The 27,164-nt window shown below is 41.3% G+C and overlaps 1 protein-coding gene across 1 annotated transcript in view; it reads right to left on the reverse strand.

Annotated features, from left to right (window-relative positions):
• Positions 1 to 1,074: 1,074 nt before the first annotated feature.
• MDFIC2 (MyoD family inhibitor domain containing 2) overlaps positions 1,075 to 27,164 on the reverse strand; it is a 74,260-nt gene continuing 48,170 nt past the window's right edge. Inside the window, exons 4-5 of the mRNA XM_077276141.1 lie at positions 8,514 to 8,738; positions 1,075 to 1,343 (exon numbers count right to left, since the gene is read on the reverse strand). Of these exons, the coding sequence (XP_077132256.1) occupies positions 1,084 to 1,343; positions 8,514 to 8,738 (485 nt within the window). The 3' untranslated portion in view covers positions 1,075 to 1,083. The remainder of the gene's footprint in view (positions 1,344 to 8,513; positions 8,739 to 27,164) is intronic.

Genomic DNA, 27,164 nt, shown 5'->3' on the forward strand with positions numbered 1-27,164 from the left:
GGTGGATCATGTTATATACTGTATATAGAGGATTTATCAGTCATTGTACAGGAGGAGGTGAGCTGTGATATCACCTATTGTGAATGGTGGATCCTGTGTTATCTACTGTATATAGAGGTGTTATCAGTCATTGTACAGGAGGAGGAGGTGAGCTGTGATATCACCTATTGTGAATGGTGGATCCTGTGTTATCTACTGTATATAGAGGTGTTATCAGTCATTGTACAGGAGGAGGAGGTGAGCTGTGATATCACCTATTGTGAATGGTGGATCCTGTGTTATCTACTGTATATAGAGGATTTATCAGTCATTGTACAGGAGGAGGAGGTGAGCTGTAACATCATCTATTGTGAATGGTGGATCCTGTGTTATCTACTGTATATAGAGGATTTATCAGTCATTGTACAGGAGGAGGAGGTGAGCTGTGACATCACCTATTGGCATTGGTGGAACTTGTGTTATCAGCTGTGGATAGAGGTATAAACTGTCCATGTAATCCTGACTGTGATGATTATATTATTCTGAAGTCTTATGTAAACTACAGGAAGTATGAGGCTAAAATAGCCCTAGTGGGAATGTTGCAAGATTTCTATATTTTGTTAATTTGTTATTTTTTAATACATACTGTGATACGAAAAAATGGCAAAAAAAATGTAAAAATATGTTAAAAACAAAAACTAATTTGAAAAAGAAGTAACTTTCTTGTGATACTTTCTCTTGAACACCAATTTGCTTTTAATGTACATAGGTCCAGGATACTGTACTAATTAATATATATTTATAACGCTCCATTTTTCTCATTTAGAGCCGCAAATTTTCACCTAAAACTGCCTGCAACCACCACTAGAGGGAGCTTAGGAGCATACTGCATACATAGAATATAATGCTCCCTCTAGTGGCGAGTTTTAGATAACAACAGTCCAATCTGATATTCTATTCTCCTTAAAGGTAATCCACATGTAAAACGAACGAAAAATTAAATACAAATCACCCAAGCAGAAAGTGAGGAAGATAAAAAAAAGGAAACTTTTAATAACCAAATACATTTTTAAACAGATTCATGACGGCAAAGTCAATTCGCTCTCAGTGAAAGCAAACTTCCGAAATCTCCATGGCGAGTTCCAAACATTCGCTTGATTCTTGGCATATGTCGAATATTCCGCAGTCAAAGTCACAGCTGCAGTTGCAGTCATTGTTAGGTAGCTCCTCGTCGGTGGTGTGGCGGTACCTGTTAGATGGGCAGCACAGGGTGGTCACCATATTCTCGCACACAGTAGGTAACATAAGCAGGAAATCACAGAAGTGGCAGAACAAGCAGGCCAGGATTAGAGATGCACATTCCCCTGTAAGGAATAGCATACAACTACATGTATTAACGGTGATCTCACACGGTTAGCGCATACAGAAGATATTTAAAGGGCATGTCCATTTAAAAAAACAATGGTACCCATGTAATCTCTCCAAAGTGGGAATCATAACACATGCTTACACTAGGTGGCGGTAACGAGTTCCAATAAGTTTCATTGGCCTAAAAAGTTGAATAACTTTTTTTACTGAGGTTTTACTTTTATAGTTACTCATGACATGTTCAGAGGAAAAGTCCTAAATAACTTTAGGGGTCTCATCATATAATAAAAAATTGATTTTGACTTGCTTTTGCCCATTGAAATGAATGGAGTGTTGGTCAGTCTTGTGTTTGTCTCTCTCCATTGAAATCTTTGGGAGGTACGGAACAAGATCCCCATTCTCTGATAAAACACACCTAATAGAGATGAGCAAATACTGAAAAATTCAAAACTGGCAGATCGGGATCAAATTCAGACTGGAAATTTGATTTGCATCGAATTCGTTCAATTGCCATCAATAGAAGCTCGCCATTACGCTCGGAGGTCTCTCCTTTCTATCCTGCTGGATTTGCGCTAATTGACCTCCCTAAAATTCACATTTATGACAATCTGGGAATTTTGAAAAATTCTAAACAAATTTGATTGTTTTCTTAGTAATGAACATTGATATGTTTTATAAGTAAGCTGTCATAAGAAAGAGTTACATATATATTTTAAACATTTTTTTAACAATGTTTTTTTTTTTCATCTCAACTTCCAGAAAATTACCCATGCACATGAGCAGCAATAGACAGAATTAGACCCTATCTTTTGTTTCTAATGAGCATGTGCAAAGGACATTGTGATAGATGGAGTAGGAGGTGAGCTGTGACATCACCTATTGTGAATGGTGGATCCTGTGTTATCTACTGTATACAGAGGTGTTATCAGTCATTGTATAGGAGGAGGAGGTGAGCTGTGACATCACCTATTGTGAATGGTGGATCCTGTGGTATCTACTGTATATAGAGGTGTTATCAGTCATTGTACAGGAGGAGGAGGTGAGCTGTGACATCACCTATTGTGAATGGTGGATCCTGTGTTATCTACTGTATATAGAGGTGTTATCAGTCATTGTACAGGAGGAGGAGGTGAGCTGTGACATCACCTATTGTGAATGGTGGATCCTGTGGTATCTACTGTATATAGAGGTGTTATCAGTCATTGTACAGGAGGAGGAGGTGAGCTGTGACATCACCTATTGTGAATGGTGGATCCTGTGGTATCTACTGTATATAGAGGTGTTATCAGTCATTGTACAGGAGGAGGAGGTGAGCTGTGACATCACCTATTGTGAATGGTGGATCCTGTGTTATCTACTGTATATAGAGGTGTCATCAGTCATTGTACAGGAGGAGGAGGTGAGCTGTGACATCACCTATTGTGAATGGTGGATCCTGTGTTATCTACTGTATATAGAGGTGTTATCAGTCATTGTACAGGAGGAGGAGGTGAGCTGTGACATCACCTATTGTGAATGGTGGATCCTGTGTTATCTACTGTATACAGAGGTGTTATCAGTCATTGTATAGGAGGAGGAGGTGAGCTGTGACATCACCTATTGTGAATGGTGGATCCTGTGGTATCTACTGTATATAGAGGTGTTATCAGTCATTGTACAGGAGGAGGAGGTGAGCTGTGACATCACCTATTGTGAATGGTGGATCCTGTGTTATCTACTGTATATAGAGGTGTTATCAGTCATTGTACAGGAGGAGGAGGTGAGCTGTGACATCACCTATTGTGAATGGTGGATCCTGTGGTATCTACTGTATATAGAGGTGTTATCAGTCATTGTACAGGAGGAGGAGGTGAGCTGTGACATCACCTATTGTGAATGGTGGATCCTGTGGTATCTACTGTATATAGAGGTGTTATCAGTCATTGTACAGGAGGAGGAGGTGAGCTGTGACATCACCTATTGTGAATGGTGGATCCTGTGTTATCTACTGTATATAGAGGTGTCATCAGTCATTGTACAGGAGGAGGAGGTGAGCTGTGACATCACCTATTGTGAATGGTGGATCCTGTGTTATCTACTGTATATAGAGGTGTTATCAGTCATTGTACAGGAGGAGGAGGTGAGCTGTGACATCACCTATTGTGAATGGTGGATCCTGTGTTATCTACTGTATATAGAGGTGTCATCAGTCATTGTACAGGAGGAGGAGGTGAGCTGTGACATCACCTATTGTGAATGGTGGATCCTGTGTTATCTACTGTATATAGAGGTGTCATCAGTCATTGTACAGGAGGAGGAGGTGAGCTGTGACATCACCTATTGTGAATGGTGGATCCTGTGTTATCTACTGTATATAGAGGTGTTATCAGTCATTGTACAGGAGGAGGTGAGCTGTGACATCACCTATTGTGAATGGTGGATCCTGTGTTATCTACTGTATATAGAGGTGTCATCAGTCATTGTACAGGAGGAGGAGGTGAGCTGTGACATCACCTATTGTGAATGGTGGATCCTGTGTTATCTACTGTATATAGAGGTGTTTTCAGTCATTGTACAGGAGGAGGAGGTGAGCTGTGACATCACCTATTGTGAATGGTGGATCCTGTGTTATCTACTGTATATAGAGGTGTCATCAGTCATTGTACAGGAGGAGGAGGTGAGCTGTGACATCACCTATTGTGAATGGTGAATCCTGTGTTATCTACTGTATATAGAGGTGTCATCAGTCATTGTACAGGAGGAGGAGGTGAGCTGTGACATCACCTATTGTGAATGGTGGATCCTGTGTTATCTACTGTATATAGAGGTGTTATCAGTCATTGTACAGGAGGAGGAGGTGAGCTGTGATAGCAGCTATTGTGAATGGTGGATCCTGTGTTATCTACTGTATATAGAGGTGTTATCAGTCATTGTACATGAGGAGGAGGTGAGCTGTGATATCAGCCATTGTGAATGGTAGATCCTGTGTTATCTACTGTATATAGAGGTGTTATCAGTCATTGTACAGGAGGAGGAGGAGGTGAGCTGTGACATCACCTATTGTGAATGGTGGATCCTGTGTTATCTCTGTATATAGAGGTGTTATCAGTCATTGTACAGGAGGAGGAGGTGAGCTGTGACATCACCTATTGTGAATGGTGGATCCTGTGTTATCTACTGTATATAGAGGTGTTATCAGTCATTCTACAGGAGGAGGAGGTGAGCTGTGACATCACCTATTGTGAATGGTGGATCCTGTGTTATCTACTGTATATAGAGGTGTTATCAGTTATTGTACAGGAGGAGGAGGTGAGCTGTGATATCAGCTATTGTGAATGGTGGATCCTGTGTTATCTACTGTATATAGAGGTGTTATCAGTCATTGTACAGGAGGAGGAGGTGAGCTGTGACATCACCTATTATGAAGCGTGGATCCTGTGTTATCTACTGTATATAGAGGTGTTATCAGTCATTGTACAGGAGGAGGAGGTGAGCTGTGACATCACCTATTGTGAATTAATGTCTTCATACCTTTCCATGAGGACTGAGGGTGGACATTTCTCCTTGTGGGCAGAGCCAAGCTGACATAAGGAGATTTACAAGCCTTGCCAGTAATTTAAATATGAGATGCTATTTGCATATTTATATTTCCAGGAAGAATAACGGAGGGCCGTAACAACACTGAATTTTAAGAGGACATATTGCAGAATCGTTTTATCATATGAAATGCAAATATTTTTCACATCAGACATGTCAGGAGAGGTGACGGGTCCATTTTAAGATCAAAAGAAGAACTTTGATACATTTTCGAAGGTGAGATGTCTGCAGGTTCTATTATTCATATACATTTTTGCATTAAATTTGCATGCACCGGGAGCGTCCCTGTCCCCTGGGAATCTGAGATAGAATAGATCATCTTAAGATTTGACATTTTTATTTTGCATCGGGACCCTCCAACAAGGCTCAATGTTTTAATAATAGCATTGCGGCGCGCAGAGTTGTGATGGGTTGCAGAGATGCTTTTAAAACCTCATCAAGCCATACAGCATGAACTTTACTAATGGAGGCAGCGCGTTTTATGAAATCTGCATATGTGGGCCTTTTTAGCTTGTTTTTAGAGTGGAAGTTGAGATAAATAATTGATCACGACAATTAGGCATCTATGCATTTCCATAACTGGTGAGAAAATAAGTTTACCGCAAAGAGTAATAAAAAACTGGTAAAGTTCACGATCTTCTCCTTTCGTTAAAAGCGACTTATACAACTGAGGAATTCAGGTTATGGGAATCAGCTTTGAAAAATAGCAAATGTTGCTAAAAGAGCACAATGTATGTAAGAAAATCTAGAGGTGTAGCTACAGAAGGTGTATGGAAGTTTGCGAAACATTCAGAATTTTCCATGTAAATTTGATCTAAAACCACATTAGATTTTCACAAACAAGACAGCAAGAAAGGAATCATCCATAATATTAGACTTTGCCATGGAAATTATCCATTATTTACATGTCTATGAGTGGCAAAATTATGTGAACCTTGAGCAATAAAGGATCATTTTGAAGGTGAAATTAGACTTTGGTGTTTTCAATCAATGGGATGACATTCAGGTGTGAGTGGGTGACCTGTTTGATTTAAAGAACAGGAATTCGCTGATCTTCGCAGCACATGTTTGTAGAAGAGTATCGGTGCACAAGCAAAAGAGATTTCTGAAGACCTCTGAAGAAGAGTTGTTGATTTTTACTCACCTGTTTGATTTTGGTTCTTTATCTACTTTTAGGACTTTTGTGAAAGTTTGATGTTGTTTTAGGTCAAACGTACAAAGATAATAAGGAAAATTCTGAAGTGATCACACACTTTTAAGCACCACCCTATAAGCACTGCAAAAATAGCCACCATGTTCAGGATTGTTGCTCGAGGGGGCCTTTTTTTTTTAATTAAAAAAAAACAGTAGTTCTCTAAATGGCACATGGTGGAGATAAGACCACTACAAAATTAGCATTGTTGTTCTGAAGCTCTAGAAAAGTTATCCTGGACTAGGATGACCGATTCCGATGACCGATTCTTTGGATAGGTTGGGGTGCTAGATTTTGTACTTTCAATCATCTGATCTGATTTTAATGACCTCTCGAGGGTTGGTCATGAATATTATAGCTTTGGACAAACCCTTTAGGTTACTAGCTAACCTAGGTAGTTTCTATAGTCTAGAAAGAAAATCTATGGCTGCATATTTCCGAGAGATCATTAGTGATTGTGAAAACAAGCTACAGACCACTGAGGTCATTGCTCTAGTCCTTTTCCTGCAGACATATGCTTTCCACTCAAAGAGAAGCAGGTGAAATCCTGCAGATTATAGGGGTTTAAAAAAAAAAAGAAAAGAACTGAACAAAGGGATTGTCAACCACTGATTGACTGATTGGCTGCAGTGGTTACACATCATCCCAGATAGAAGAGGAAGTGATGAAACTGACGGGAAACCTGAACAGCGCAACAAAGGAATGACAGAGGCATGGAAGGTGAGTATGTGTATGTTTTTTCTTTACAATGGATGGCCTTTTTCTTTTAGTTCAGATGCTAGCCCAATTTAAAAATAACAGATTTGCTCCAATTTGGCCAAAAAATTCAATTCATGCGAAATTTAAACTATGCAAATGCAATTTGCCTTACTTTACTTGGAGGACTCTCCAGATGTAGATGTAGAGTTATTTTTGTAATAGAATGTATATTCACTGCTCCCAGTCCTTACCTTTTCTAGGTGCCACCATTCCTAGACGCCATCAGTTCTAGGTGCCACCAGCCCTATTCTAGGCTCCTCCTGTCCTCTTCTAGGTGCCACCCACCAGTCCTCTTCTAGGTGCCTCCTATCTTTTTCTAGGTGCCACCAGACCTATTCTAGGCTCCTCCTGTCCTCTTCTAGGTGCCACCCACCAGTTCTTTTCTAGGTGCCTCCTATCTTCTTCTAGGTGCCACCAGTCCTATTCTAGGCTCCTCCTGTCCTCTTCTAGGTGCCACCCACCAGTCCTCCTCTAAGTGCCTCCTATCTTTTCCTAGGTGCCACCAGTCCTATTCTAGGCTCCTCCTGTCCTCTTCTAGGTGCCACCCACCAGTCCTCTTCTAGGTGCCTCCTATCTTTTCCTAGGTGCCACCAGTCCTATTCTAGGCTCCTCCTGTCCTCTTCTAGGTGCCACCCACCAGTCCTCTTCTAGGTGCCTCCTATCCTCTTCTAAGTGCCACCTGTCCTCTAGATACCTCATGTCCTCTTCTAGGTGTCACCAGTCTTATTCAAGGTGCCTCCAATCATCTTTTGTCTTCAAAGTGGTCTTCAACACCTCAAAATGCACCTTATCTGACTACCAAACCTTTAACTACAAGAGTAATATTTAGAAATAATTTCCAGCATTTTGGCAATTGTCCTCAAACAATGTGTCAGGGAGGGTCTTCTGGAAGAGACATCATACAATATAGAAGGCAGACGAACGGGGCATGCGCCGAATACGTCACGGTGGTCTGGACTCATGGATTGGTGAGCACCCCACATAAATACACGACTGTATCTTCAACTTGCTTAACTGTTAACAATAACAGTAATTTTGACCAGGGGTGCCCAAACTTTTACGTGTCACTGTAGAAGAGGACAGAAGTAACTTAGAAAAGGACTCATAGCACCGTTAAGAAGACAGGAGGACTAGGTTAGGAGTTGTGCAGAAAAAAGTCGGAGACAGTTGAGCATGCTTTAATTTAAAACAATTTATTTTTCTCCCCTTTCCCGACACTTTAGCCACCATTATGCACAATTCACTGTAAGCAAATCTTAAAAAATTAGGGTTATGGCAAATTCAAATTTTTGGGGTAAAATTGAATTTACCTCTAATCTATTTGCTCATCTCTAATGGTGAACTATCTTTTGGAGGGTTCTGAAAAGTATGAACTGTTACTTACGAGTACAGTATGACAGAAATTAGATAATATCAAGCCTATCAAGTGGAAAAATAATCCTAATTAAACCGTGAAAGGATTTGTCAAGGATCAGAAAGACATAGCTCTTTTCTACTAGAAATAGCACCACTCATTCAATGGGACGGAGATACAACACCAGACACAGCCCTTATAGAGATGGTGCATGTTTTTCTAATCCCGTCTAATAAACCAGAAGAAGGTGAGAATTATCTGTGATCACATCATATTGGTGCGTACCTTCATTATTCGTTTGGTGAGTTGTCATCTGTTTTGCCTCTTTGTAGGAGAGAATTTTGCTACACTCTTCATTTGAAGAATATATAACCAGTTGCTTTCTTGGATGGTTAGTTTCTTGGAAGGACTCATCTCCCGTGTCGGGACTTGGTGGTGGTTTATGTTTTGGAGACAACTTTTCTTTAGATGTAGATCGGTCTTCTCGGCTTCCACTGGCAATATTTTTTTCTGAAATAGAGAACTGTGGGTGGTCAAATCAACATTTATTGATGTGGAAGAACATAACATGGTTCTGTATATGGTCCATGTACTTTCAGACAACTTGATTTCAGGTTGCTGTCCTGTGCCTGTTGTCAGGTGTAATCCATCTTTAGCAGTAAAGATGCCAGGAGAGATTTTACCGGTCAACAGGAAATGAGGGCAGGTCTTTGTCTTCAGGAAGTCATTGATTTTTTTTCCCTCTCTGCAGGAAGTGGAGGAGGGTATTCATCACTCTACAGGAAGTGGCGGGCCAGCCTTTGTCTTTGAAGCAAGTCAAGGTGGGTTTTTGTCCCTATACAGAGGTTGGGGAGAGATTTTGTCTCTCTATAGGGTGTAGAGAAGGGTCTTTATGTCTCTACAGAGGTTGAGGGCTAGATTTGACTCTGAGTGAGTGGGTTTTTGTCTTTTCACAGGAAATGGAGACATGTTTTTGCCTCTCTACAGTAAATGGAAGAGGGTCATTGTCTCTCTATAGTAATTGGAGAGCCAGTCTTTGTCTCTCTACAGGAAGTTAGGGGAGGTCTTTATCTCTCTACGGGAAGTGAGTGGGTCTTTGTCTCTCTACAGGAAGTGAGGGGCGGTCTTTATCTCTCTACAGGAAGTGAGTGGGTCTTTGTCTCTCTACAGGAAGTGAGGGGCGGTCTTTATCTCTCTACAGGAAGTGAGTGGGTCTTTGTCTCTCTACAGGAAGTGAGGGGCGGTCTTTATCTCTCTACAGGAAGTGAGGTGTGGTCTTTATCTCTCTACAGGAAGTGAGGGGAGGTCTTTGCCTCTCTACAGAAAGTTAAGGAGGGTCTTTGTCTCTCTACAGGAAGTGAGGGGAGGTCTTTGCCTCTCTACAGGAAGTTGAGGAGGGTCTTTGCCTCTCTACAGAAAGTTGAGGAGGGTCTTTGTCTCTCTACAGAAAGTTGAGGAGGGTCTTTGCCTCTCTACAGGAAGTTGAGTAGGGTCTTTGTTGCTCTATAAAAAGTGAGGGTCAGTCTTTGTCTCTTGACAGGAAGTGAAGGGGGTCTCTATCTCTCTACATAAATTGAGGGCTAGTCTTTTACTCTGTACAGGAAGAGGGCAGGTCTTTGTCTCTCTACTGGAAATGAAGGAGGGTCTTTATCTCTCTACAGAAATTGAGAGCTGATCTTTGACTCTCTACAGGAAGTGAGGGTGGGTCTTTGTCTCTCTACAGGAATTGAGGGCCAGTCTTACTCTCTTTACAGGAAGTGAAAGCAGTTATTTTTCTCTTTATAGGAAGTGAGGGAAGGTCTTTGTCTCTTTATAGGAAGTCAGGGAAGGTCTTTGTCTCTTTATAGGAAGTGGGGAAGGTCTTTGTCTTTTTCTCCTTTCTCTGCTGTCTTTCAATTTGCATAACATCAATAATACATACTTTCTGTTCATGGCAGGCAAATCACTGGATAATGGCTGGAACAATAAATGTATGGAAGAGAGAGATTAAAAAAAGTTCCAGCACCAATAGTGCTGGCAGAATGCTAATTAAGAGGAGCCAACATCTTGTCTTCTGGGCTTATTTTCTATAAGATCTTTCACTAAAAACTAATAGATTTTTTATGATTTGTCTTGTGTACACAATGATATTTATAGAGACGACGTGTTTGTATGGAATTATGCAGAATTAAAAAATTGAGAAAAAAGGAAGGTGGAATGTGTCAAAGCATTTTAAACATTTGGCACACTTATGCTGTTTGCTATTATACTCTGCTTTTGGCACTTTTTAAAAGTAGATGTAAAATTGGGTGTAGTTAGTGGTGCAAATAATTTCAACTTTTTTTTAAAAAAAGAGGATGGGTGGAGTAAAAAATAGAAAAAAGAGTTTTAGACAGAAAAATTATATATACCGATCTGCCGAACTTATCATCAACCACTGTGTGGCAATTAATGTCAACACCGCCACAAGCAAAACCGACTTCTAAATGCCTCTCATGATAATACAGATAAACCGTTTGAAGTCAAAGGAAAATTAACTTCCTAGAGGCTATTGGTTTCTCTGATTTTATTTGCGCCTATGGATTTATAAAGCTTAATCACTAAACCACCATTTAACCACCAAGTTGTCTCAGAGCATGCTCACATGCATTGGTCATACATTTTGACAATCCAACACCTGTTTAACTGCAAGATCAGAGCGATCGTGGTGGCCAATCACTGCTTGCACCATGTCACCACTCTTGTATGTAAACGCTCTAGCTCAGTGCGTGGCTAGAGCACTTACATTTATGGATAACTGCTCTCATCACGGCACCAGGGATCTGGTGCTGGATCCAGAGAGAATCTGATAAGCTTCTCTTTTTATGTTCTTTATGGGGGACACTTTGTAGAAAGTGGATAATCCCTTTAACCTGTACATACAAAAGTCTAGCTGTAAACTCATGGACCCCAATGCAAAATCTACAGCACGGCCCCTTTTCTATCTGCCATTTATATGAATGGGGTCTTCACGTGCGGCCGAGGGGCTCATGCATCAGGACATGGATGGACTTAACACCTCTGCACCACTGGGGGGCACAGACAAAAGAGGGCCTCTGTGCAATAACAATATCTGGGTCCTTTGTAGCCCAACAGCTCCACAATTCTAACTGCTTTGTAGACGGTAATGACCCTCTTACCTCTTGGGCCCCAGTTCGGTGGCACCAATGATTTTTTATATCTCTGCTTGGCACCATTTCAGTTGCTATTTCCAACCAACACCCTTATTTCTCATGAATATTTCCCTCTTCCTTCCTCCATATTGGACAATCGCCCCCCTGGCGTTCTGAGCGTATGACTGATAATAAATTATATAAAACCGGAATAATGCCCTGTGTCCAAGGGCACTCAAGATTAGCGCTATCTTATGTAGGATAAGCAGCCTCCAATTACAGAAACCTTAAAGTAAATAAAAAGGATTAAACGCCGCGCTCCGGCAATGTCCATCTCCGTCCCGAAAATTGCATATTTCAGTTTTCTGACATACGAGTGCAAGGGTCAAGTTAGACACAGAACATAAATGTTTTTTCTTCTTCTGCAAAGTGATATAGCCGAATGACCTTTGATAAAACACTATGCAAAATAAGCTTCCTTCTTCCATCGATATGTGCAAATTATAGCTTTCCCAAGAATTTAAATTGACTCAAATACTTGAAAATCAATGGTCGGCTGTTATCCCCGTAATGAAAAAAAAAAGCGTTTCTTAATGTACACAAGATGAAGACATTAAAAATGTACATAATTTAGAAGATACGGTTCCGTCTCAGTCAGACTTTATTCCGAGAGATAATTACATGTGCATATAAATATATACATTTATAATCAACACGTTAACATCTAGGAACGGTTAATGGAAACATTTACCAAATACTGTTGCGCGACGACACGGGGACGTGACCATTTCCACCAACGCATGATATGTGGGGGTGTTTGCACAAAGGGAACCGAGTGTGAACGAATGTAATTACAATCATAAACAGGTTTAACTATAAAAACATGCTAAAGTGGTTTTTTTTTATACCTAAGAAATCAATAGCATATTGCAATAATTTTGGGGTCCCGACTGCTGGAAATAAAGAAATCCAAGCTCCTTCGACATTTTTTTCTGCACAAAGCCACGCTTAATGAGATACTGCGCGAAGAACGGACAAGTGTGGTGGACAGAAAAGTTGTTGAGAGTTTCGAAAAACGGCGTCATAAAACATGTTGGTCATTTAAATGGGTAGACCCATCTTAAAATCTATCCATAGGATACCATTACATACAATATCAAATTAATTCTATTGTGATATCGTGCTAGCCAGAAAAATCAATGCAAATACTTTTATGTCCAAAACTGACAAAAGTATTCTCAGAGTGATACTTTTTTGGCAAATCAGAAAAAAATATATTTGCAGCTTTCATAGCACAGAGCAACCTGCCAGAAGAAGGAGCCTCTGTGCTCTGAAAGCTGCAAATGTGTTTTTTTTCTGATTTGCCAATAAAGGTATCACTCTGAGAATACTTTTGTCAGTTTTGGGCATAAAAGTATTTACAACCACAGGATTCCATAAATACCTGATAGGTGCAGGTTCTACGTATCAGACTCTTACCTACAAAAATTGGAATCTAATAAAAGACTAAAAATAAGTTTCAGGTTACATGTATTTTTTCTTATTTAAAAACAAAATTAGCAAAAAATTGTAATTTTTAGTGTCGACTGGCACTTTTTTAGACTCATAAATTCATTCCTTTCACGAAGAATTTACAAAGGTTCTTTATCATCATTGGCAGGATTACAATGACAGATAACACCTCTATGTACAGTAGATAACACAGGATCCACCATTCACAATAGATGATGTCACAGCTCACCTCCTCCTCCCGTACAATGACTGATAACACCTCTATATACAGTAGATAACACAGGATCCACCATTCACAATAGATGATGTCACAGCTCACCTCCTCCTCCCGTACAATGACTGATAACACCTCTATATACAGTAGATAACACAGGATCCACCATTCACAATAGGTGATGTCACAGCTCACCTCCTCCTCCGGTACAATGACTGATAACACCTCTATATACAGTAGATAACACAGGATCCATCATTCACAATAGGTGATGTCACAGCTCACCTCATCCTGTACAATGACTGATAACACCGCTATATACAGTAGATAGCACAGGATCCGCCATTCACAATAGGTGATGTCACAGCTCACCTCCTCCTCCTGCACAATGACTGATAACACCTCTATATACAGTAGATAACACAGGATCCACCATTCACAATAGGTGATGTTACATCTCACCTCCTCCTCCTGTACAATGACTGATAACACCTCTATATACAGTAGATAACACAGGATCCACCACTCACAATAGGTGATGTCGCAGCTCACCTCCTCTTCCTGTACAATGACTGATAACACCTCTATATACAGTAGATAACACAGGATCCACCATTCACAATAGGTGATGTCACAGCTCACCTCCTCCTCCTGTACAATGACTGATAACACCTCTATATACAGTAGATAACACAGGATCCACCATTCACAATAGGTGATATCACAGCTCACCTACTCCTCCTCCTGTACAATTACCAATATCTAAGGTCATTTTTTTTAACTAAATGAGGTCCAAAAAATGATAATGTCTTGGAGTTAGATAACACAACAATCTAGACAAGAAAGGAAAACTCCATAGGAAAACAAAAATGTTCTTTATTTAGTACAAATACACAGACAATAAAACACAATTAAAAAAAGTAAAAAGGATAGCTGCCGAGACTGATCAATGTGGTAATTATCCAGCACATTTCTGTGCCCTTCAAATAATGTGCTCAAAAGCATATATAAATATTACAAAAAATATGCAAAACAATGAGATATATTATGGCCCACATGAACAAATGTATGCCAGGTGGCTCAGAACTGTGTGAAAAAGACAGCTGAAAGCTGTCACAGGACACAACATAGCTACCCTTAATGGTATAATGTTAAACAGTATACAGATTACTACATGAAGTGGATGCAATGCAAAATAAATCATTAGAAGGGCACTGAAACAACATTTAGTATGAAGATGCTAGACTACCCCAGATAGTGTCACATAGTATAGAATGAATAAAGTGCTAGTGCAATAAATGTAATAGTGGCATAGATAACCCACGTGAGCGCAGCACACAGCTGACCGACATTGACGCAGCCCATTGGTTGCGCTGATACATAAAAACACAGGGATCTACTCATTCACTATACAGTTTATACTTTAGGAGGAACCATTGATGTGAAACGCGCGTCGTGGTAACTATCATGTGTTTACTCGAAAAAGATCATTATTGTTTTCCCATGGAGTTTTCCTTTTTTGGCTAGTTCAATTTTTAACCAATAGTGCCAATGGAGAATATGTTGGAGTAGAAGTGTACTATGAAGCACCTGGCCTCGGAGATACTTCAGACCTTCTCAGGCTCCGAGGCTCAATGATGACTGGGACCTCCGCATCCTCTACAGTCACACTCCCATGAATGTAATATAAACTAGGACCTTGGATGGGGCTTCAGTAATGATTGGTGTTGTTTCTGGCAAAAGCTGAATGGACAAAGTGGTTTTGGTCATGGATGGTTTTGGGTAAATTGTTGACTATGGGTCTGTAGATAGATCTACTTTTTAGAATGGTCATGTAAACCTATTGGTCTATGGAGAGATCAGAGGTGTAACTTGGAGGTCCTGGGCTCTAAAATCTATAATAGGGTCCACACGTTGGTTGTGCCATTTATAAAACTGGTATCTTCCTATGTCTCAGAGAAGCTTCTAGGACGTCTCAAAAATTGAGGTTCGGTGATCGTTTCCCACCCAATATTGTAACGACCATGGGCATAATGTGGGTCAATACCATGTTCAAGCCAAGACTAGATCTCTGTGAGGGTAGGAATGGCCAGAACCTCCATCAGAGGCTCCAAATAATAATGTTGCCATCTTCCTGAAGTTTGATATTCATCCCTAAAGTGTCTTAGGGTCGTCAAAGAAACACCACTGAAATATTTAGAGATTTGTTGTAAAATATCCACTTTTATATAAATTCTTAATCAAATTCTCCTTTAAATACATTTTTTTTTAGTATCTTTCTTGAGGATTTTAGTTAAAATGACAAATGTGAAGCTGCTGAAAGAAAAGCGACTGGCAGTGATTGGTCTGCTGGTGTCGTCTCGTCTTCTTGTGTCCATATATTAAATAGATGGGCAGGAAGGGTTGACAGATAGGAAATCTTTGATGATTATGGAGATTGCGGAGCTATTTACTTGCAGAGTTAATTAACAATCAATCCAAATTATCACTCGGAGACCAGACTGCACGTCACTCCAGCTCCTACTGAAGAATTTCTATAGAACGGAGAAGAGCGTGTAAGACAAAAGAGCGACTTTAACACCGAGATGTAAAAAACAAAGTTAGTCAGCATCTTCTAATCTAATGAAATGGATGAAATATACACACGGAGCAGATTGCAGATTAATAAGAATACTTAGTAATTCAAGGAGTATATTTAGGATGTGTTCACATGCCATGGTCAAAGTGCATTTTTTTCCCTATTTTCTGGAAAATCGCCACAATTTAGCAAAAATTGCTTTAAAAAAACGCACTTTGAATACCCTAGAAGTGATGAGAGACAGAGCCCAACAGATCTGATGTATGTTGATGAAAACCTGAGGTGTTATCAGTCACTGTACAGGGGGTGGAGGTGAGCTGTGACCTCACCTATTGTGAATGGTGGATCCTGTGTTATCTACTGTATATAGAGGTGTTATCAGTCATTGTACAGGAGGAGGAGGTGAGCTGTGACATCACCTATTGTGAATGGTGGATCCTGTGTTATCTACTGTATATAGAGGTGTTATCAGTCATTGTACAGGAGGAGGAGGTGAGCTGTGACATCACCTATTGTGAATGGTGGATCCTGTGTTATCTACTGTATATAGAGGTGTTATCAGTCATTGTACAGGAGGAGGAGGTGAGCTGTGACATCACCTATTGTGAATGGTGGATCCTGTGTTATCTACTGTATATAGAGGTGTTATCAGTCATTGTACAGGAGGAGGAGGTGAGCTGTGACATCACCTATTGTGAATGGTGGATCCTGTGTTATCTACTGTATATAGAGGTGTTATCAGTCATTGTACAGGAGGAGGTGAGATGTGACATCACCTATTGTGAATGGTGGATCCTGTGTTATCTACTGTATATAGGGGTGTTATCAGTCATTGTACAGGGGGAGGAGGTGAGCTGTGACATCACCTATTGTGCATGGTGGATGCTGTGTAATCTACTGTATATGGAGGTGTTACCAGTCATAATACAGGAGGAGGAGGTGAGCTGCAACATGGCCTATTGTGAATGCTGGACCCTGTGTTATATACTGTATATAGAGGTGTTATCAGTCATTGTACAGGAGGAGGAGGTGAGCTGTGACATCACCTATTGTGAATGGTGGATCCTGTGTTATCTACTGTATATAGAGGTGTTATCAGTCATTGTACAGGAGGAGGAGGTGAGCTGCAACATCACCTATTGTGAATGGTGGATCCTGTGTTATCTACTGTATATAGAGGTGTTATCAGTCATTGTACAGGAGGAGGAGGTGAGCTGCGACATCACCTATTGTGAATGGTGGATCCTGTGTTATCTACTGTATATAGTGGTGTTATCAGTCATTGTACAGGGGTAGGTGAGCTGTGATATCACCTATTGTGAATGGTGGATTCTGTGTTATCTACTATATATAGAGGTGTTATCATCAGTCATTGTACAGGAGGAGGAGGTGAGCTGAGACATCACCTATTGTGAATGGTGGATCCTGTGTTATCTACTGTATATAGAGGTGTTATCAGTCATTGTACAGGAGGAGGAGGTGAGCTGAGACATCGCCTATTGTGAATGGTGGATCCTGTGTTATCTACTGTATATAGAGGTGTTATCAGTCTTTGTACAGGAGGAGGAGGTGAGCTGTGACATCACCTATTGTGAATGGTGGATCCTGTGTTATGTACTGTATATATGCAGCGCCCCAGAGTCCTGGTCGTTGCAGTACTGATGCTCTGCCGCTAAGGGGGGCTATGGTACGTCTGATGGCACTGAAGGAGTTCATCTGACCAGGTATCACATACACCAATACATTTCACAGTCGGGCCTCCAGGGGGAGCTAAGGGTTCTATTCATTAGGCCACTCCTCACACACTGGTAAAACTGGGGGTCAGGCAGGAAGTTAGATGAGAAAGCTGACTGGGTTGGACCCAAGCAACACCTTGTGGCAGAGGGTGTTGCAGGGGAAGATTCGGTAGGGTCCCTGTCAGGGGTGGGATCCTGACAGAGGCCTAGCAACGAGAGAGAACGTTACGGGACCGTGCCTGCACAGTATAGCGGCGGTGCCCTAAGAAAGGAACAGAAGCGAGATTTATTGTGCTGAGTGAGAAACGAGATCAAAGCAAGAAGGAGAATACCAGTAGGAGTCGTGCTGTAAGACCGAGGCAACATCCTACTGAGGCGCACAGCCGGCGGCCGGAACGCCGAGGAAGTATAGAGCTCCAGGCAATACTTCAAACCAACGGCAGGACAGTCAGTCATAGGCGGGCTGTCTCACCTTAATCACCTACGAAGACATAGGGGGCAACCTTTGGAGAGGGGCGACTCTAGGGTCCCGGAAGAGCTCCGAGCCTACCCGTCATACGGGTGCGTCCCAACCATACCATCAGGGAGGGACGGATTAGCAGAACATCATCTAATCGAGTTGTGAGGGAACACGAGAAACAGACACAACAGTTGTGGGGACTATCCCGTAAGCACAGCAGGGGAGGACCACAACACATAGCACTAGCAGGAAGGCACAGATTTCCACCTGCAAAGGGAACTCTGGAGGTGCCATTGGACCGGCCGGACTTGTGCAGCCTGGTTATCCGGATTGAGGACCCAGAGACCTTCAGTAAAGAGGTAAAGAGACTGCAACCTGGTGTCCTCGTTATTTACTGCGACCGGCACTTCACAACTGCACCACCATTCACCACTCCTTCACTGGACTCCCCTGCGCAGGCAGGGCCACGGATCGGGCCTAGCCACCGTGACAACCCCAGAACAGAGACTCAGAGGCCCGGTACCGGGTGTCCCTCGGCCCTGCGGCGGTGGGAGCGCTCCATATAGAGGTGCTATTAGTCATTTTACAGGAGGAGGAGGAGGTGAGCTGTGACATCACCTATTGTGAATGGTGGATCCTGTGTTATCTACTGTATATAGAGGTGATATCAGTCATTGTACAGGAGGAGGAGGTGAGCTGTGACATCACCTATTGTGAATGGTGGATCCTGTGTTATCTACTGTATATAGAGGTGTTATCAGTCATTGTACAGGAGGGGGAGGTGAGCTGTGACATCACCTATTGTGAATGGTGGATCCTGTGTTATCTACTGTATATAGAGGTGTTATCAGTCATTGTACAGGAGGAGGAGGTGAGCTGTGACATCACCTATTGTGAATGGTGGATCCTATGTTATCTACTGTATATAGAGGTGTTATCAGTCATTGTACAGGAGAAGGTGAGCTGTGACATCATCTATTGTGCATGGTGGATGCTGTGCTATCATCTATATATAGAGGTGTTATCAGTCATTGGACAGGAGGAGGAGGTGAGCTGTGATATCAGCTATTGTGAATGGTGGATCCTGTGCTAAGTATAATCTATATATAGAGGTGTCATCAGTTATTGTAATTCTGTCTCTGATGATAAAAAAAAACCTGCTGTAAACTGTTCCTGAATCCTCAGGATATTTGAGTCTAAAGAGCCCCAGTGGACAGTATAAAAATTGCAGGATTGCTAATTTCCTTTCCTAATAAATATCACAATAAATTTTATTTTTCAAAAATGTAAAAAAAAAAATACACATAACACAAATCAACTATTTAAACAATGGTTTATTTTCTGATGACACAATCCCTTTAATGACGCCACTCATAATCTTCTTTCATTATAAAAATCACTTTATTTCATCAAAACTCGCCATTATTTAACTCATTATCCATTTCCTGATGGGTATTGTAGTACTTGATGGTTTGTGATTCCCCATGTTGCATCTCATCAATTAACAGGAAAGTGTGCGCCTTTGATGGCGCAGAAACCCGATCGATCCTCAGCCTATCTCATCCTCCCGTCTTCCCTCCTGTGCAGTTACGGTATTTCCAGATGAGTTTTGTGGGTTTGTCTGCAATCTTGTATGAATGTAATGCAGGATTTGACTGTCTGGAGAGGTGGAGAGCTTCGGCTTGTCCCGTATAATGAGTGGTTAACATTCTTTATTTTATTTCAGCCTGCACTCCATGGATTAATAATGGCCCAAGTGCTTGGAAACACAGATGAAGCCAAATAGGCTTTTAACGAAGCATTATGTACAAATTGAAAACATTTAGTGTCAATGTTATATATGAAGCTGAAAAATAACAGCGTAATTACAAGGGAGGCTGAATGTGTCCTTACAGCGGCGACAAACACTATCAATGATCGGAGCGCGAGCGCTACCGACGTGTCACCAATTAAGAACACTTTCATCTTTTGGTTTCATACGGACGTGATCGCTCTGATTTAACCCCTTTTCCAACCGTGGCCTAAGGTTTTGTTAGTTCTGACTTTTATGTTCATTATTTCGTGTCTTATCAGAAAGGAATCATTTATTATAAAAGGTTCATTATTTATAGTGAGACCCTTCAACTTTCTGTTTAAGAAACTTTTTTATTTGCATTATTCCAAAATATTGGTATTAAAGGGAACCTGTCACCTGATTTTGGCGGGTCCTTTTTTGGGTCATATGGGCGGTGTTTTCGGGTCTTTTCTTAACCCCTTTTTTAACCGCTGGCTGCACGCTGGTCACTAAATTGACTTGACGTTGATTCGCTTTCCTCCCTAGTTAACGCGTGCGCAAAGCAATCTTGCCTTGCGGATGAGCAGTATGCTTTGCCCAACTGCGGGCAAAGCCGAAAACTATTAGTGCGCATGCGCCGGTGCACTATGTTCCGGAACACAGCAAAATACTTCCGGGGCAAAAGGAGAAAAATGGTTGATCAAAGAGAGCGCACTGCGTAGACCGGGGGTCGGGTGGGGAGCTCAAGTTCTCCTTTTACACGATTTTGGTCGAAAAGAGTTTTGAATAAAGCGACAGTCACGCATCTTGTTAAGAAAGTTATGGAGCAGCCAAGTGTTGTGCATTACTCAGGACCCTCTTATGGTAATCCGTGGGGGCTCCATTGATGAATTTGATCATGAACTGATAAATAAGTGAAGGGGTGAGAGTTTACGGTGGCTAAAACCATAACCACACAAGGTGGCCAATGGATGCACTACTGTGACATTGGCTACTGCATGGGCGCTGCTGCAGCATGAAGAGTCAATTTTCAGTGGTTGGCCAGTACGATTTTGCCAATGGAATATCCTTATCAATATGTCATGTGGGGTGCAACATCTGATACTGATACCCCTGCTGATCAACAGTCAACAGGACCGTATGGAAGTTCCCAAATGTTGCTGCAACACAACAGCTTCATCATAACTACGATAGCCAGGGCCAGATATTACTGATCCACCCTCTATTCTTTTGAATAGAGGGTGGATGTGCAGTACCCGGCCATGGTCATTGTAGAAATGACGGATATTTTGTGTTCTGACAGTATCTGAAAACTTCCGGTCAGCACTGGTGCAGCAGCAGATTGCTGGGGGTCTTGGGTTTCGCACTCCAACCGAGCAAATATTGATAGCCTATCCCAACGATTGGCCATCAATAAAAAGTAAAGTTTGGCCAGAGGTGTCCTTTAAGTACCTAACAGCCCATCAGCTTTGATGTAAAACTCTCAGAAAACTTTAAACCAAAATTTCAGGTTTGTTGTATAATGTAGCGCAAGAAAAGATATATATATATATATATATATATATATATATATATATATATATATATATATATATATACACTCACTGGCCACTTTATTAGGTACACCTGTCCAACTTCTTGTTAACACTTAATTTCTAATCAGCCAATCACATGGCGGCAACTCAGTGCATTTAGGCATGTAGACATGGTCAAGACAATCTCCTGCAGTTCAAACCGAGCATCAGTATGGGGAAGAAAGGTGATTTGAGTGCCTTTGAACGTGGCATGGTTGTTGGTGCCAGAAGGGCTGGTCTGAGTATTTCAGAAACTGCTGATCTACTGGGATTTTCACGCACAACCATCTCTAGGGTTTACAGAGAATGGTCCGAAAAAGAAAAAAAATCCAGTGAGCGGCAGTTCTGTGGGCGGAAATGCCTTGTTGATGCCAGAGGTCAGAGGAGAATGGGCAGACTGGTTCGAGCTGATAGAAAGGCAACAGTGACTCAAATCGCCACCCGTTACAACCAAGGTAGGCCTAAGAGCATCTCTGAACGCACAGTGCGTCGAACTTTGAGGCAGATGGGCTACAGCAGCAGAAGACCACACCGGGTACCACTCCTTTCAGCTAAGAACAGGAAACTGAGGCTACAATTTGTACAAGCTCATCGAAATTGGACAGTAGAAGATTGGAAAAACGTTGCTTGGTCTGATGAGTCTCGATTTCTGCTGCGACATTCGGATGGTAGGGTCAGAATTTGGCGTAAACAACATGAAAGCATGGATCCATCCTGCCTTGTATGGAGCATCTTTGGGATGTGCAGCCGACAAATCTGCGGCAACTGTGTGATGCCATCATGTCAATATGGACCAAAATCTCTGAGGAATGCTTCCAGCACCTTGTTGAATCTATGCCACGAAGAATTGAGGCAGTTCTGAAGGCAAAAGGGGGTCCAACCCGTTACTAGCATGGTGTACCTAATAAAGTGGCCGGTGAGTGTATATATATATATACAGGGTGGGTCATTTATATGGATACACCTTCCTATCATATCAACTTCCTGTTTGTGGCACATTAGTATATGGGAGGGAGAAAACTTTTCAAGATGGGTAGTGACCACGGCGGCCATTTTGAAGTTGGCCATTTTGGGTCCAACTTTATTTTTTTAATGGGAAGAGGGTCATGTGCCACATCAAATTTATTTGAATTTCATATGAAAAATAATGGTGAGCTTGGTTTTAACGTAACTTTATTCTTTCATGAGTTATTTACAAGTTTATGACCACTTATAAAGTGTGTTCAAAGTGCTGCCCATTGTGTTGGATTGTCAATGCAACCCTCTTCTCCCACTCTTTACACACTGATAGCAACACCGCAGAGGTAATGCTATCACAGGCTTCCAGTATCCATTGTTTCAGATGCTGCACATCTCATATCTTCACAGCATAGACAATTGCATTCAGATGACCACAAAGATAAAAGTCTAAGGGGGTCAGATCGGGAGACCTTGGTGGCCATTCAACTGGCCCATGATGACCAATCCACTTTCCAGGAAACTGTATAGGTAGGAATACTCGGACCTGACACCCAAGATGGTGCACCACCATATTATGGGTGTCAGGTAAGACTATTGATTTTTCTGTGCACAGTTCATGTCTACAGTCTCCAAGATGTCTCCTGACTGTCTGTTGTTTCCAGTCCCTGAGTTACCTGCCTACGGCTTCCAGTAACAATGCTACCTGTCTTTGGTCTCCAGGATGTCTTCTGTCTGCCTGCGGCTTATTGAAAAAAATTGCTACCTGTCTGTGGTCTTCAGGACTTCTCCTGTCTGCCTGCGGCTTCCAGTATGTCTGCTACCTTTCAATGGTCTCCAGGATGTCTCCTGTTTGCCTTTGGCTTCCAGTAACTCTGCTACCTCTGTTTCCTGCATGCTACATCTGCCTTTTACACCGACACCTATGGACTGTGTGTCCACCCAGACCTTGGCTTAAGAGGATCCACCTTGCCTATTCAGACCTTTTGTGACACTAATGACAGAGCAGCATGATGTCTTGCACAGGAAACTTTGAAGAGCTGTTGTTAGGTTTCTTCAAGCAGAAGAGAGATTTACCAATTCTTTCTGAAGTTCAGGAGGTGGGAAACCTTTTCCATTGGGTCACTCCAGTTGGACTTTTATGGCAAAGCCTTGCAACCTGCGATTAATGTATGCGATCAGAGAGTCCTTTCACCTACATTGCCAATGGTGACCCATCACACCCAGCACCCAGGTAGATACCCCACTGGCCCCCCATAATTTGTACAGCATAATAATTGTACTGATTACATTTGCCTTTTCAGTTGCCTGCTTTGTTTGCAAATTGCATAAATCTTTCTCGTGTGTAGCCGGCAAATTAAAATATGTGTAAAATAAGGTTTATGACTATTTGATTCCAGAATCAAAGGAATTATCACCTCAGCTCTCCTGTCAGCTCTATTAAAGCACCGTGGGGATTATTTCAGTCCCACTTTTCCTAAAATATGAAAATCTTTTATCAGCTCTGTGAACGAGATGACATAGCTGTTTGCACCCTTTGTATATCCTGTTTTCCCCGCCATATCATTTGACATGTTGAAAGCGAACTCCACCTGTTCCCCACCTCATCATCACCGCGGCACATACATGCGGGGTGTTTTGTCTTCCTCGTGTGAACTGGTGACAAAAATCTTTCTGAATGTCGAGATTATCAGCCTTTTATCCTCCACGTGGAGCATGAAGAACATTCTCGTTATACTATCAGGACGCTGTTCTTATTTAAACTGTTACCAAAGCAAGTGTCAGATAAAAGCTGCCGCATCTCCGAGACGTGTCTGCAGCCGCCGGAGGAAACAAATTGTATGTGCGATATATCAGGAGAGTGATCATGCTATTCTCTACATATATATAGAGAGAGATGGAGAAGCGAAAGAAAGACATAGTAAAGAAAGAAAACATAGAAAGATAAGTGAGAGAGAGAAAAGAAAGAAAGAGAGAGAAAAGAAGGAAAGAAAGAAAAAAGAAAAAACATGAAAAAGGCTGCAGCCAGTCCACTCCCAGACTGAAACATAAAAGTAAAAAGAAGAATGGGTAACATGGCTAAACTTAGGTTTTCATGAGGTCTCAGGGGCTTATTGTTTCTTTTAGCAGAGAATGCCAAATGGTGTAGGGAACAGTGATGAGCGAATATACTCATTATTCGAGATTTCGCGAGCATGCTCAGGGGTGCTCCGAGTATTTTTTAGTGCTCGGAGTTTTCATTTTTCTTGCCGCAGCTGAATGATTTACATCTGATAGCCTGCATAAGTACATGTGGGGGTTGCCTGGTTACTAGGGAATCCCCACATACACTTATGCTGGCTAACAGATGTAAATCATTCAGCTGCGGACAGAAAAACTAAAACTCCGAGCACTAAAAAATACTCGGAGGACCCCCGTGCGTGCTCGAGAAATCTTGAGTAATGAGTATATTCGCTCATCACTAGTAGGGAATCATACAGAGTGGGCCAATTATATGGATACGTGACACACAACAAAACGTAGATTCGTGCGGCACCAGGTTCATAAATCTTCACAGGCAACAGAGTCTATTGGAAATCTCAGACCTTTTAACAATTTCCAGTTAAAAGCATATCAGCGGTGGTGCATCACAAGCATTGTATCGAAGCATTCATCTGTTTCAACATATGTAGATAGAAGAAAATGTGGCACTCACCAGGATATTGCTGTGAAAAATCCTTTATTCGCTACTTGCGGCGGTTTAGGAATACATGAAGGCAATACCGGCGACGGCAGGAGAGAGTGCGGGGACAGAGATGAGGACTACGGCCGTTTCGCGCAAAGCGCTTCAACGGGTCCACGTGCAAACAACACACATGTCACTTCCTTTTGAGGGGATAGACAATCACGTGATAACATTTATAAAATTAGTGAACAGAGTAAAAACATTCAGTTTGCAAAGGAAATGCGTACAAAGACTTCCTATCGCCATAATACTAACATCGATCAAATTCTATAAAAAAGAGAGAAAATGTGACGAACATATGTAAACATCAGGGCACCCTATATTAAATTGTAAGATATTATAAAAATACCACCATGTCCAATTTATCATTTAGCCCCAAAGGGCCTTGGGCGTTCGTGTCAAGAATCCATCTCGCTTCATGCTGAAGCAGGATTCTATTGCGATCGCCTCCATTTGCTGGAACATTCACTACTTCTAGACCAGCGAAACGCAATACATCAGGATTCGCCTCATGTTCATTTCTTATATGCTCAATTAATCTTAAAGAGCCTTTTCCTGTTAAAATTGATCTGTGATGTTCCCTAAATCGGGTTACCATGGGGCGTATGGTTTTGCCAATATAGAAATACTGACATGGACAAAAAATTGCATAGACAACGTATTTACTTTTGCAGAGTATAAAATCATTGACCATATGTGTTACTGCACCTAAACGTAAAGGATTTAGCGTTAAATGGAGCTGACAAAAGTTACAATTGCCGCATTTGCGGTTTCCTTTGGGAAGAGATCGTTCTATCCAATTTTGGCTTTCTGGCACTAATCGATTGTGCACTATTAAATCACCTATATTTTTGGTGCGTTTGTACGCAAACTGTGGTGGTGCAGATACGATTTTCGATAGATCTCTATCATTTTGTAATATGTGCCAATTTTTTCTGATAGCCGAATATATTTCCCTGTCCATTACACTATGAGTGAAGGCAAAAGTAAATCTTTGATCTTTAACTGTTAATGCTCTATTTCTTTTACGGTTCTGCAGCAGTGCCTGTTGAGATAATTTGAAAACTTTAGTTTCGGCTTCGGTTAATAATTTTACCGGATAATTTCTTGCCAGGAAATCTGATTTTAACTCATTGAGTTGCTCTTTAAGAATACCGTCATTATTGTTAATTTTTCTATAGCGAATCATTTGACTGTACGGGATGCTTTTTCTTGTTCGTAGCGGGTGGGCACTATTAAAATGGAGGAGGTTATTAGTTGCCGTTATTTTTTTATGCACCTGGGTGATCAGTTCTTCATTAATAACCTTAATTTTTACATCCAGAAACTCCAACTGGTTTTCACCAAAGGTGGAGGTGAACGACATATTGTCTTTATTGTTACAATTGATATATGTAACGAAATTGTCAAAATCATTTTTTAAACCATCCCAAATCAAAAAAATGTCGTCAGCAAACCTTACATAAAACTTTATATGCTTCAAGAACGGATTAGCAACCGATGTAATGTATTCTTCCTCAAACGAGGCCAAAAAGAGATTTGCAAAAACACATGCAACAGGTGTGCCCATGGCAGTACCTGTGCATTGCAAATACCACTTGTCTAGGAACTTAAAGGCATTGTGTGATAATACAAAATCCAGACTTTCTGCAACAAATGCAATGAAGTCTGGATCTTTATCCGTATTTAGTAAAATTTTCTTAATAGCTTCAATACCGTTACTCTGAGGAATACGGGTATATAAGCTTACAATGTCAATAGACGCTAAAGCAAAGGTAGGCTGCCATTCAAAAGATTGTAATGCTGAAAGGAAATCTCCCGAGTCCTTCACAAAAGATGGAATTTTTTCTAGCAATGGTTTCAGGAGCCAATCCAAGAATTGTGATAATGGCTCAGTTAGGGATTCTTTTCCTGCAATTATGGGACGCCCCGGCGGATGTGTAGCATTTTTATGTATTTTTGGGAGGCTATACCAATGGGGTGTTTTTGGGTGTTCTGGTAAAAGCTTTTCTGCACGTTTCTTGGATAGAGCCCCCCTTATTACAAATTTATTGAGTAATACCCGTAATTTCTCTTTGAATTTAGTAGTAGGGTTATTGGCTAGGGGTGTATAAGTAGTGCTATCATTTAATTGTGATAAAGCTTCCGCAATGTAATAACATCTATCCATTATAACTATATTTCCCCCTTTGTCCGCCTTTCTTATTACCACATCAGACCATTGTTGGATTTCCCGTATAGCTTTTTCCTCATTTTGCGTTAGGTTTTTACTCGG

Source organism: Ranitomeya variabilis, chromosome 8 (genome assembly GCF_051348905.1).
Source record: "Ranitomeya variabilis isolate aRanVar5 chromosome 8, aRanVar5.hap1, whole genome shotgun sequence".
In the NCBI taxonomy this organism is placed as follows: domain Eukaryota; kingdom Metazoa; phylum Chordata; class Amphibia; order Anura; family Dendrobatidae; genus Ranitomeya; species Ranitomeya variabilis.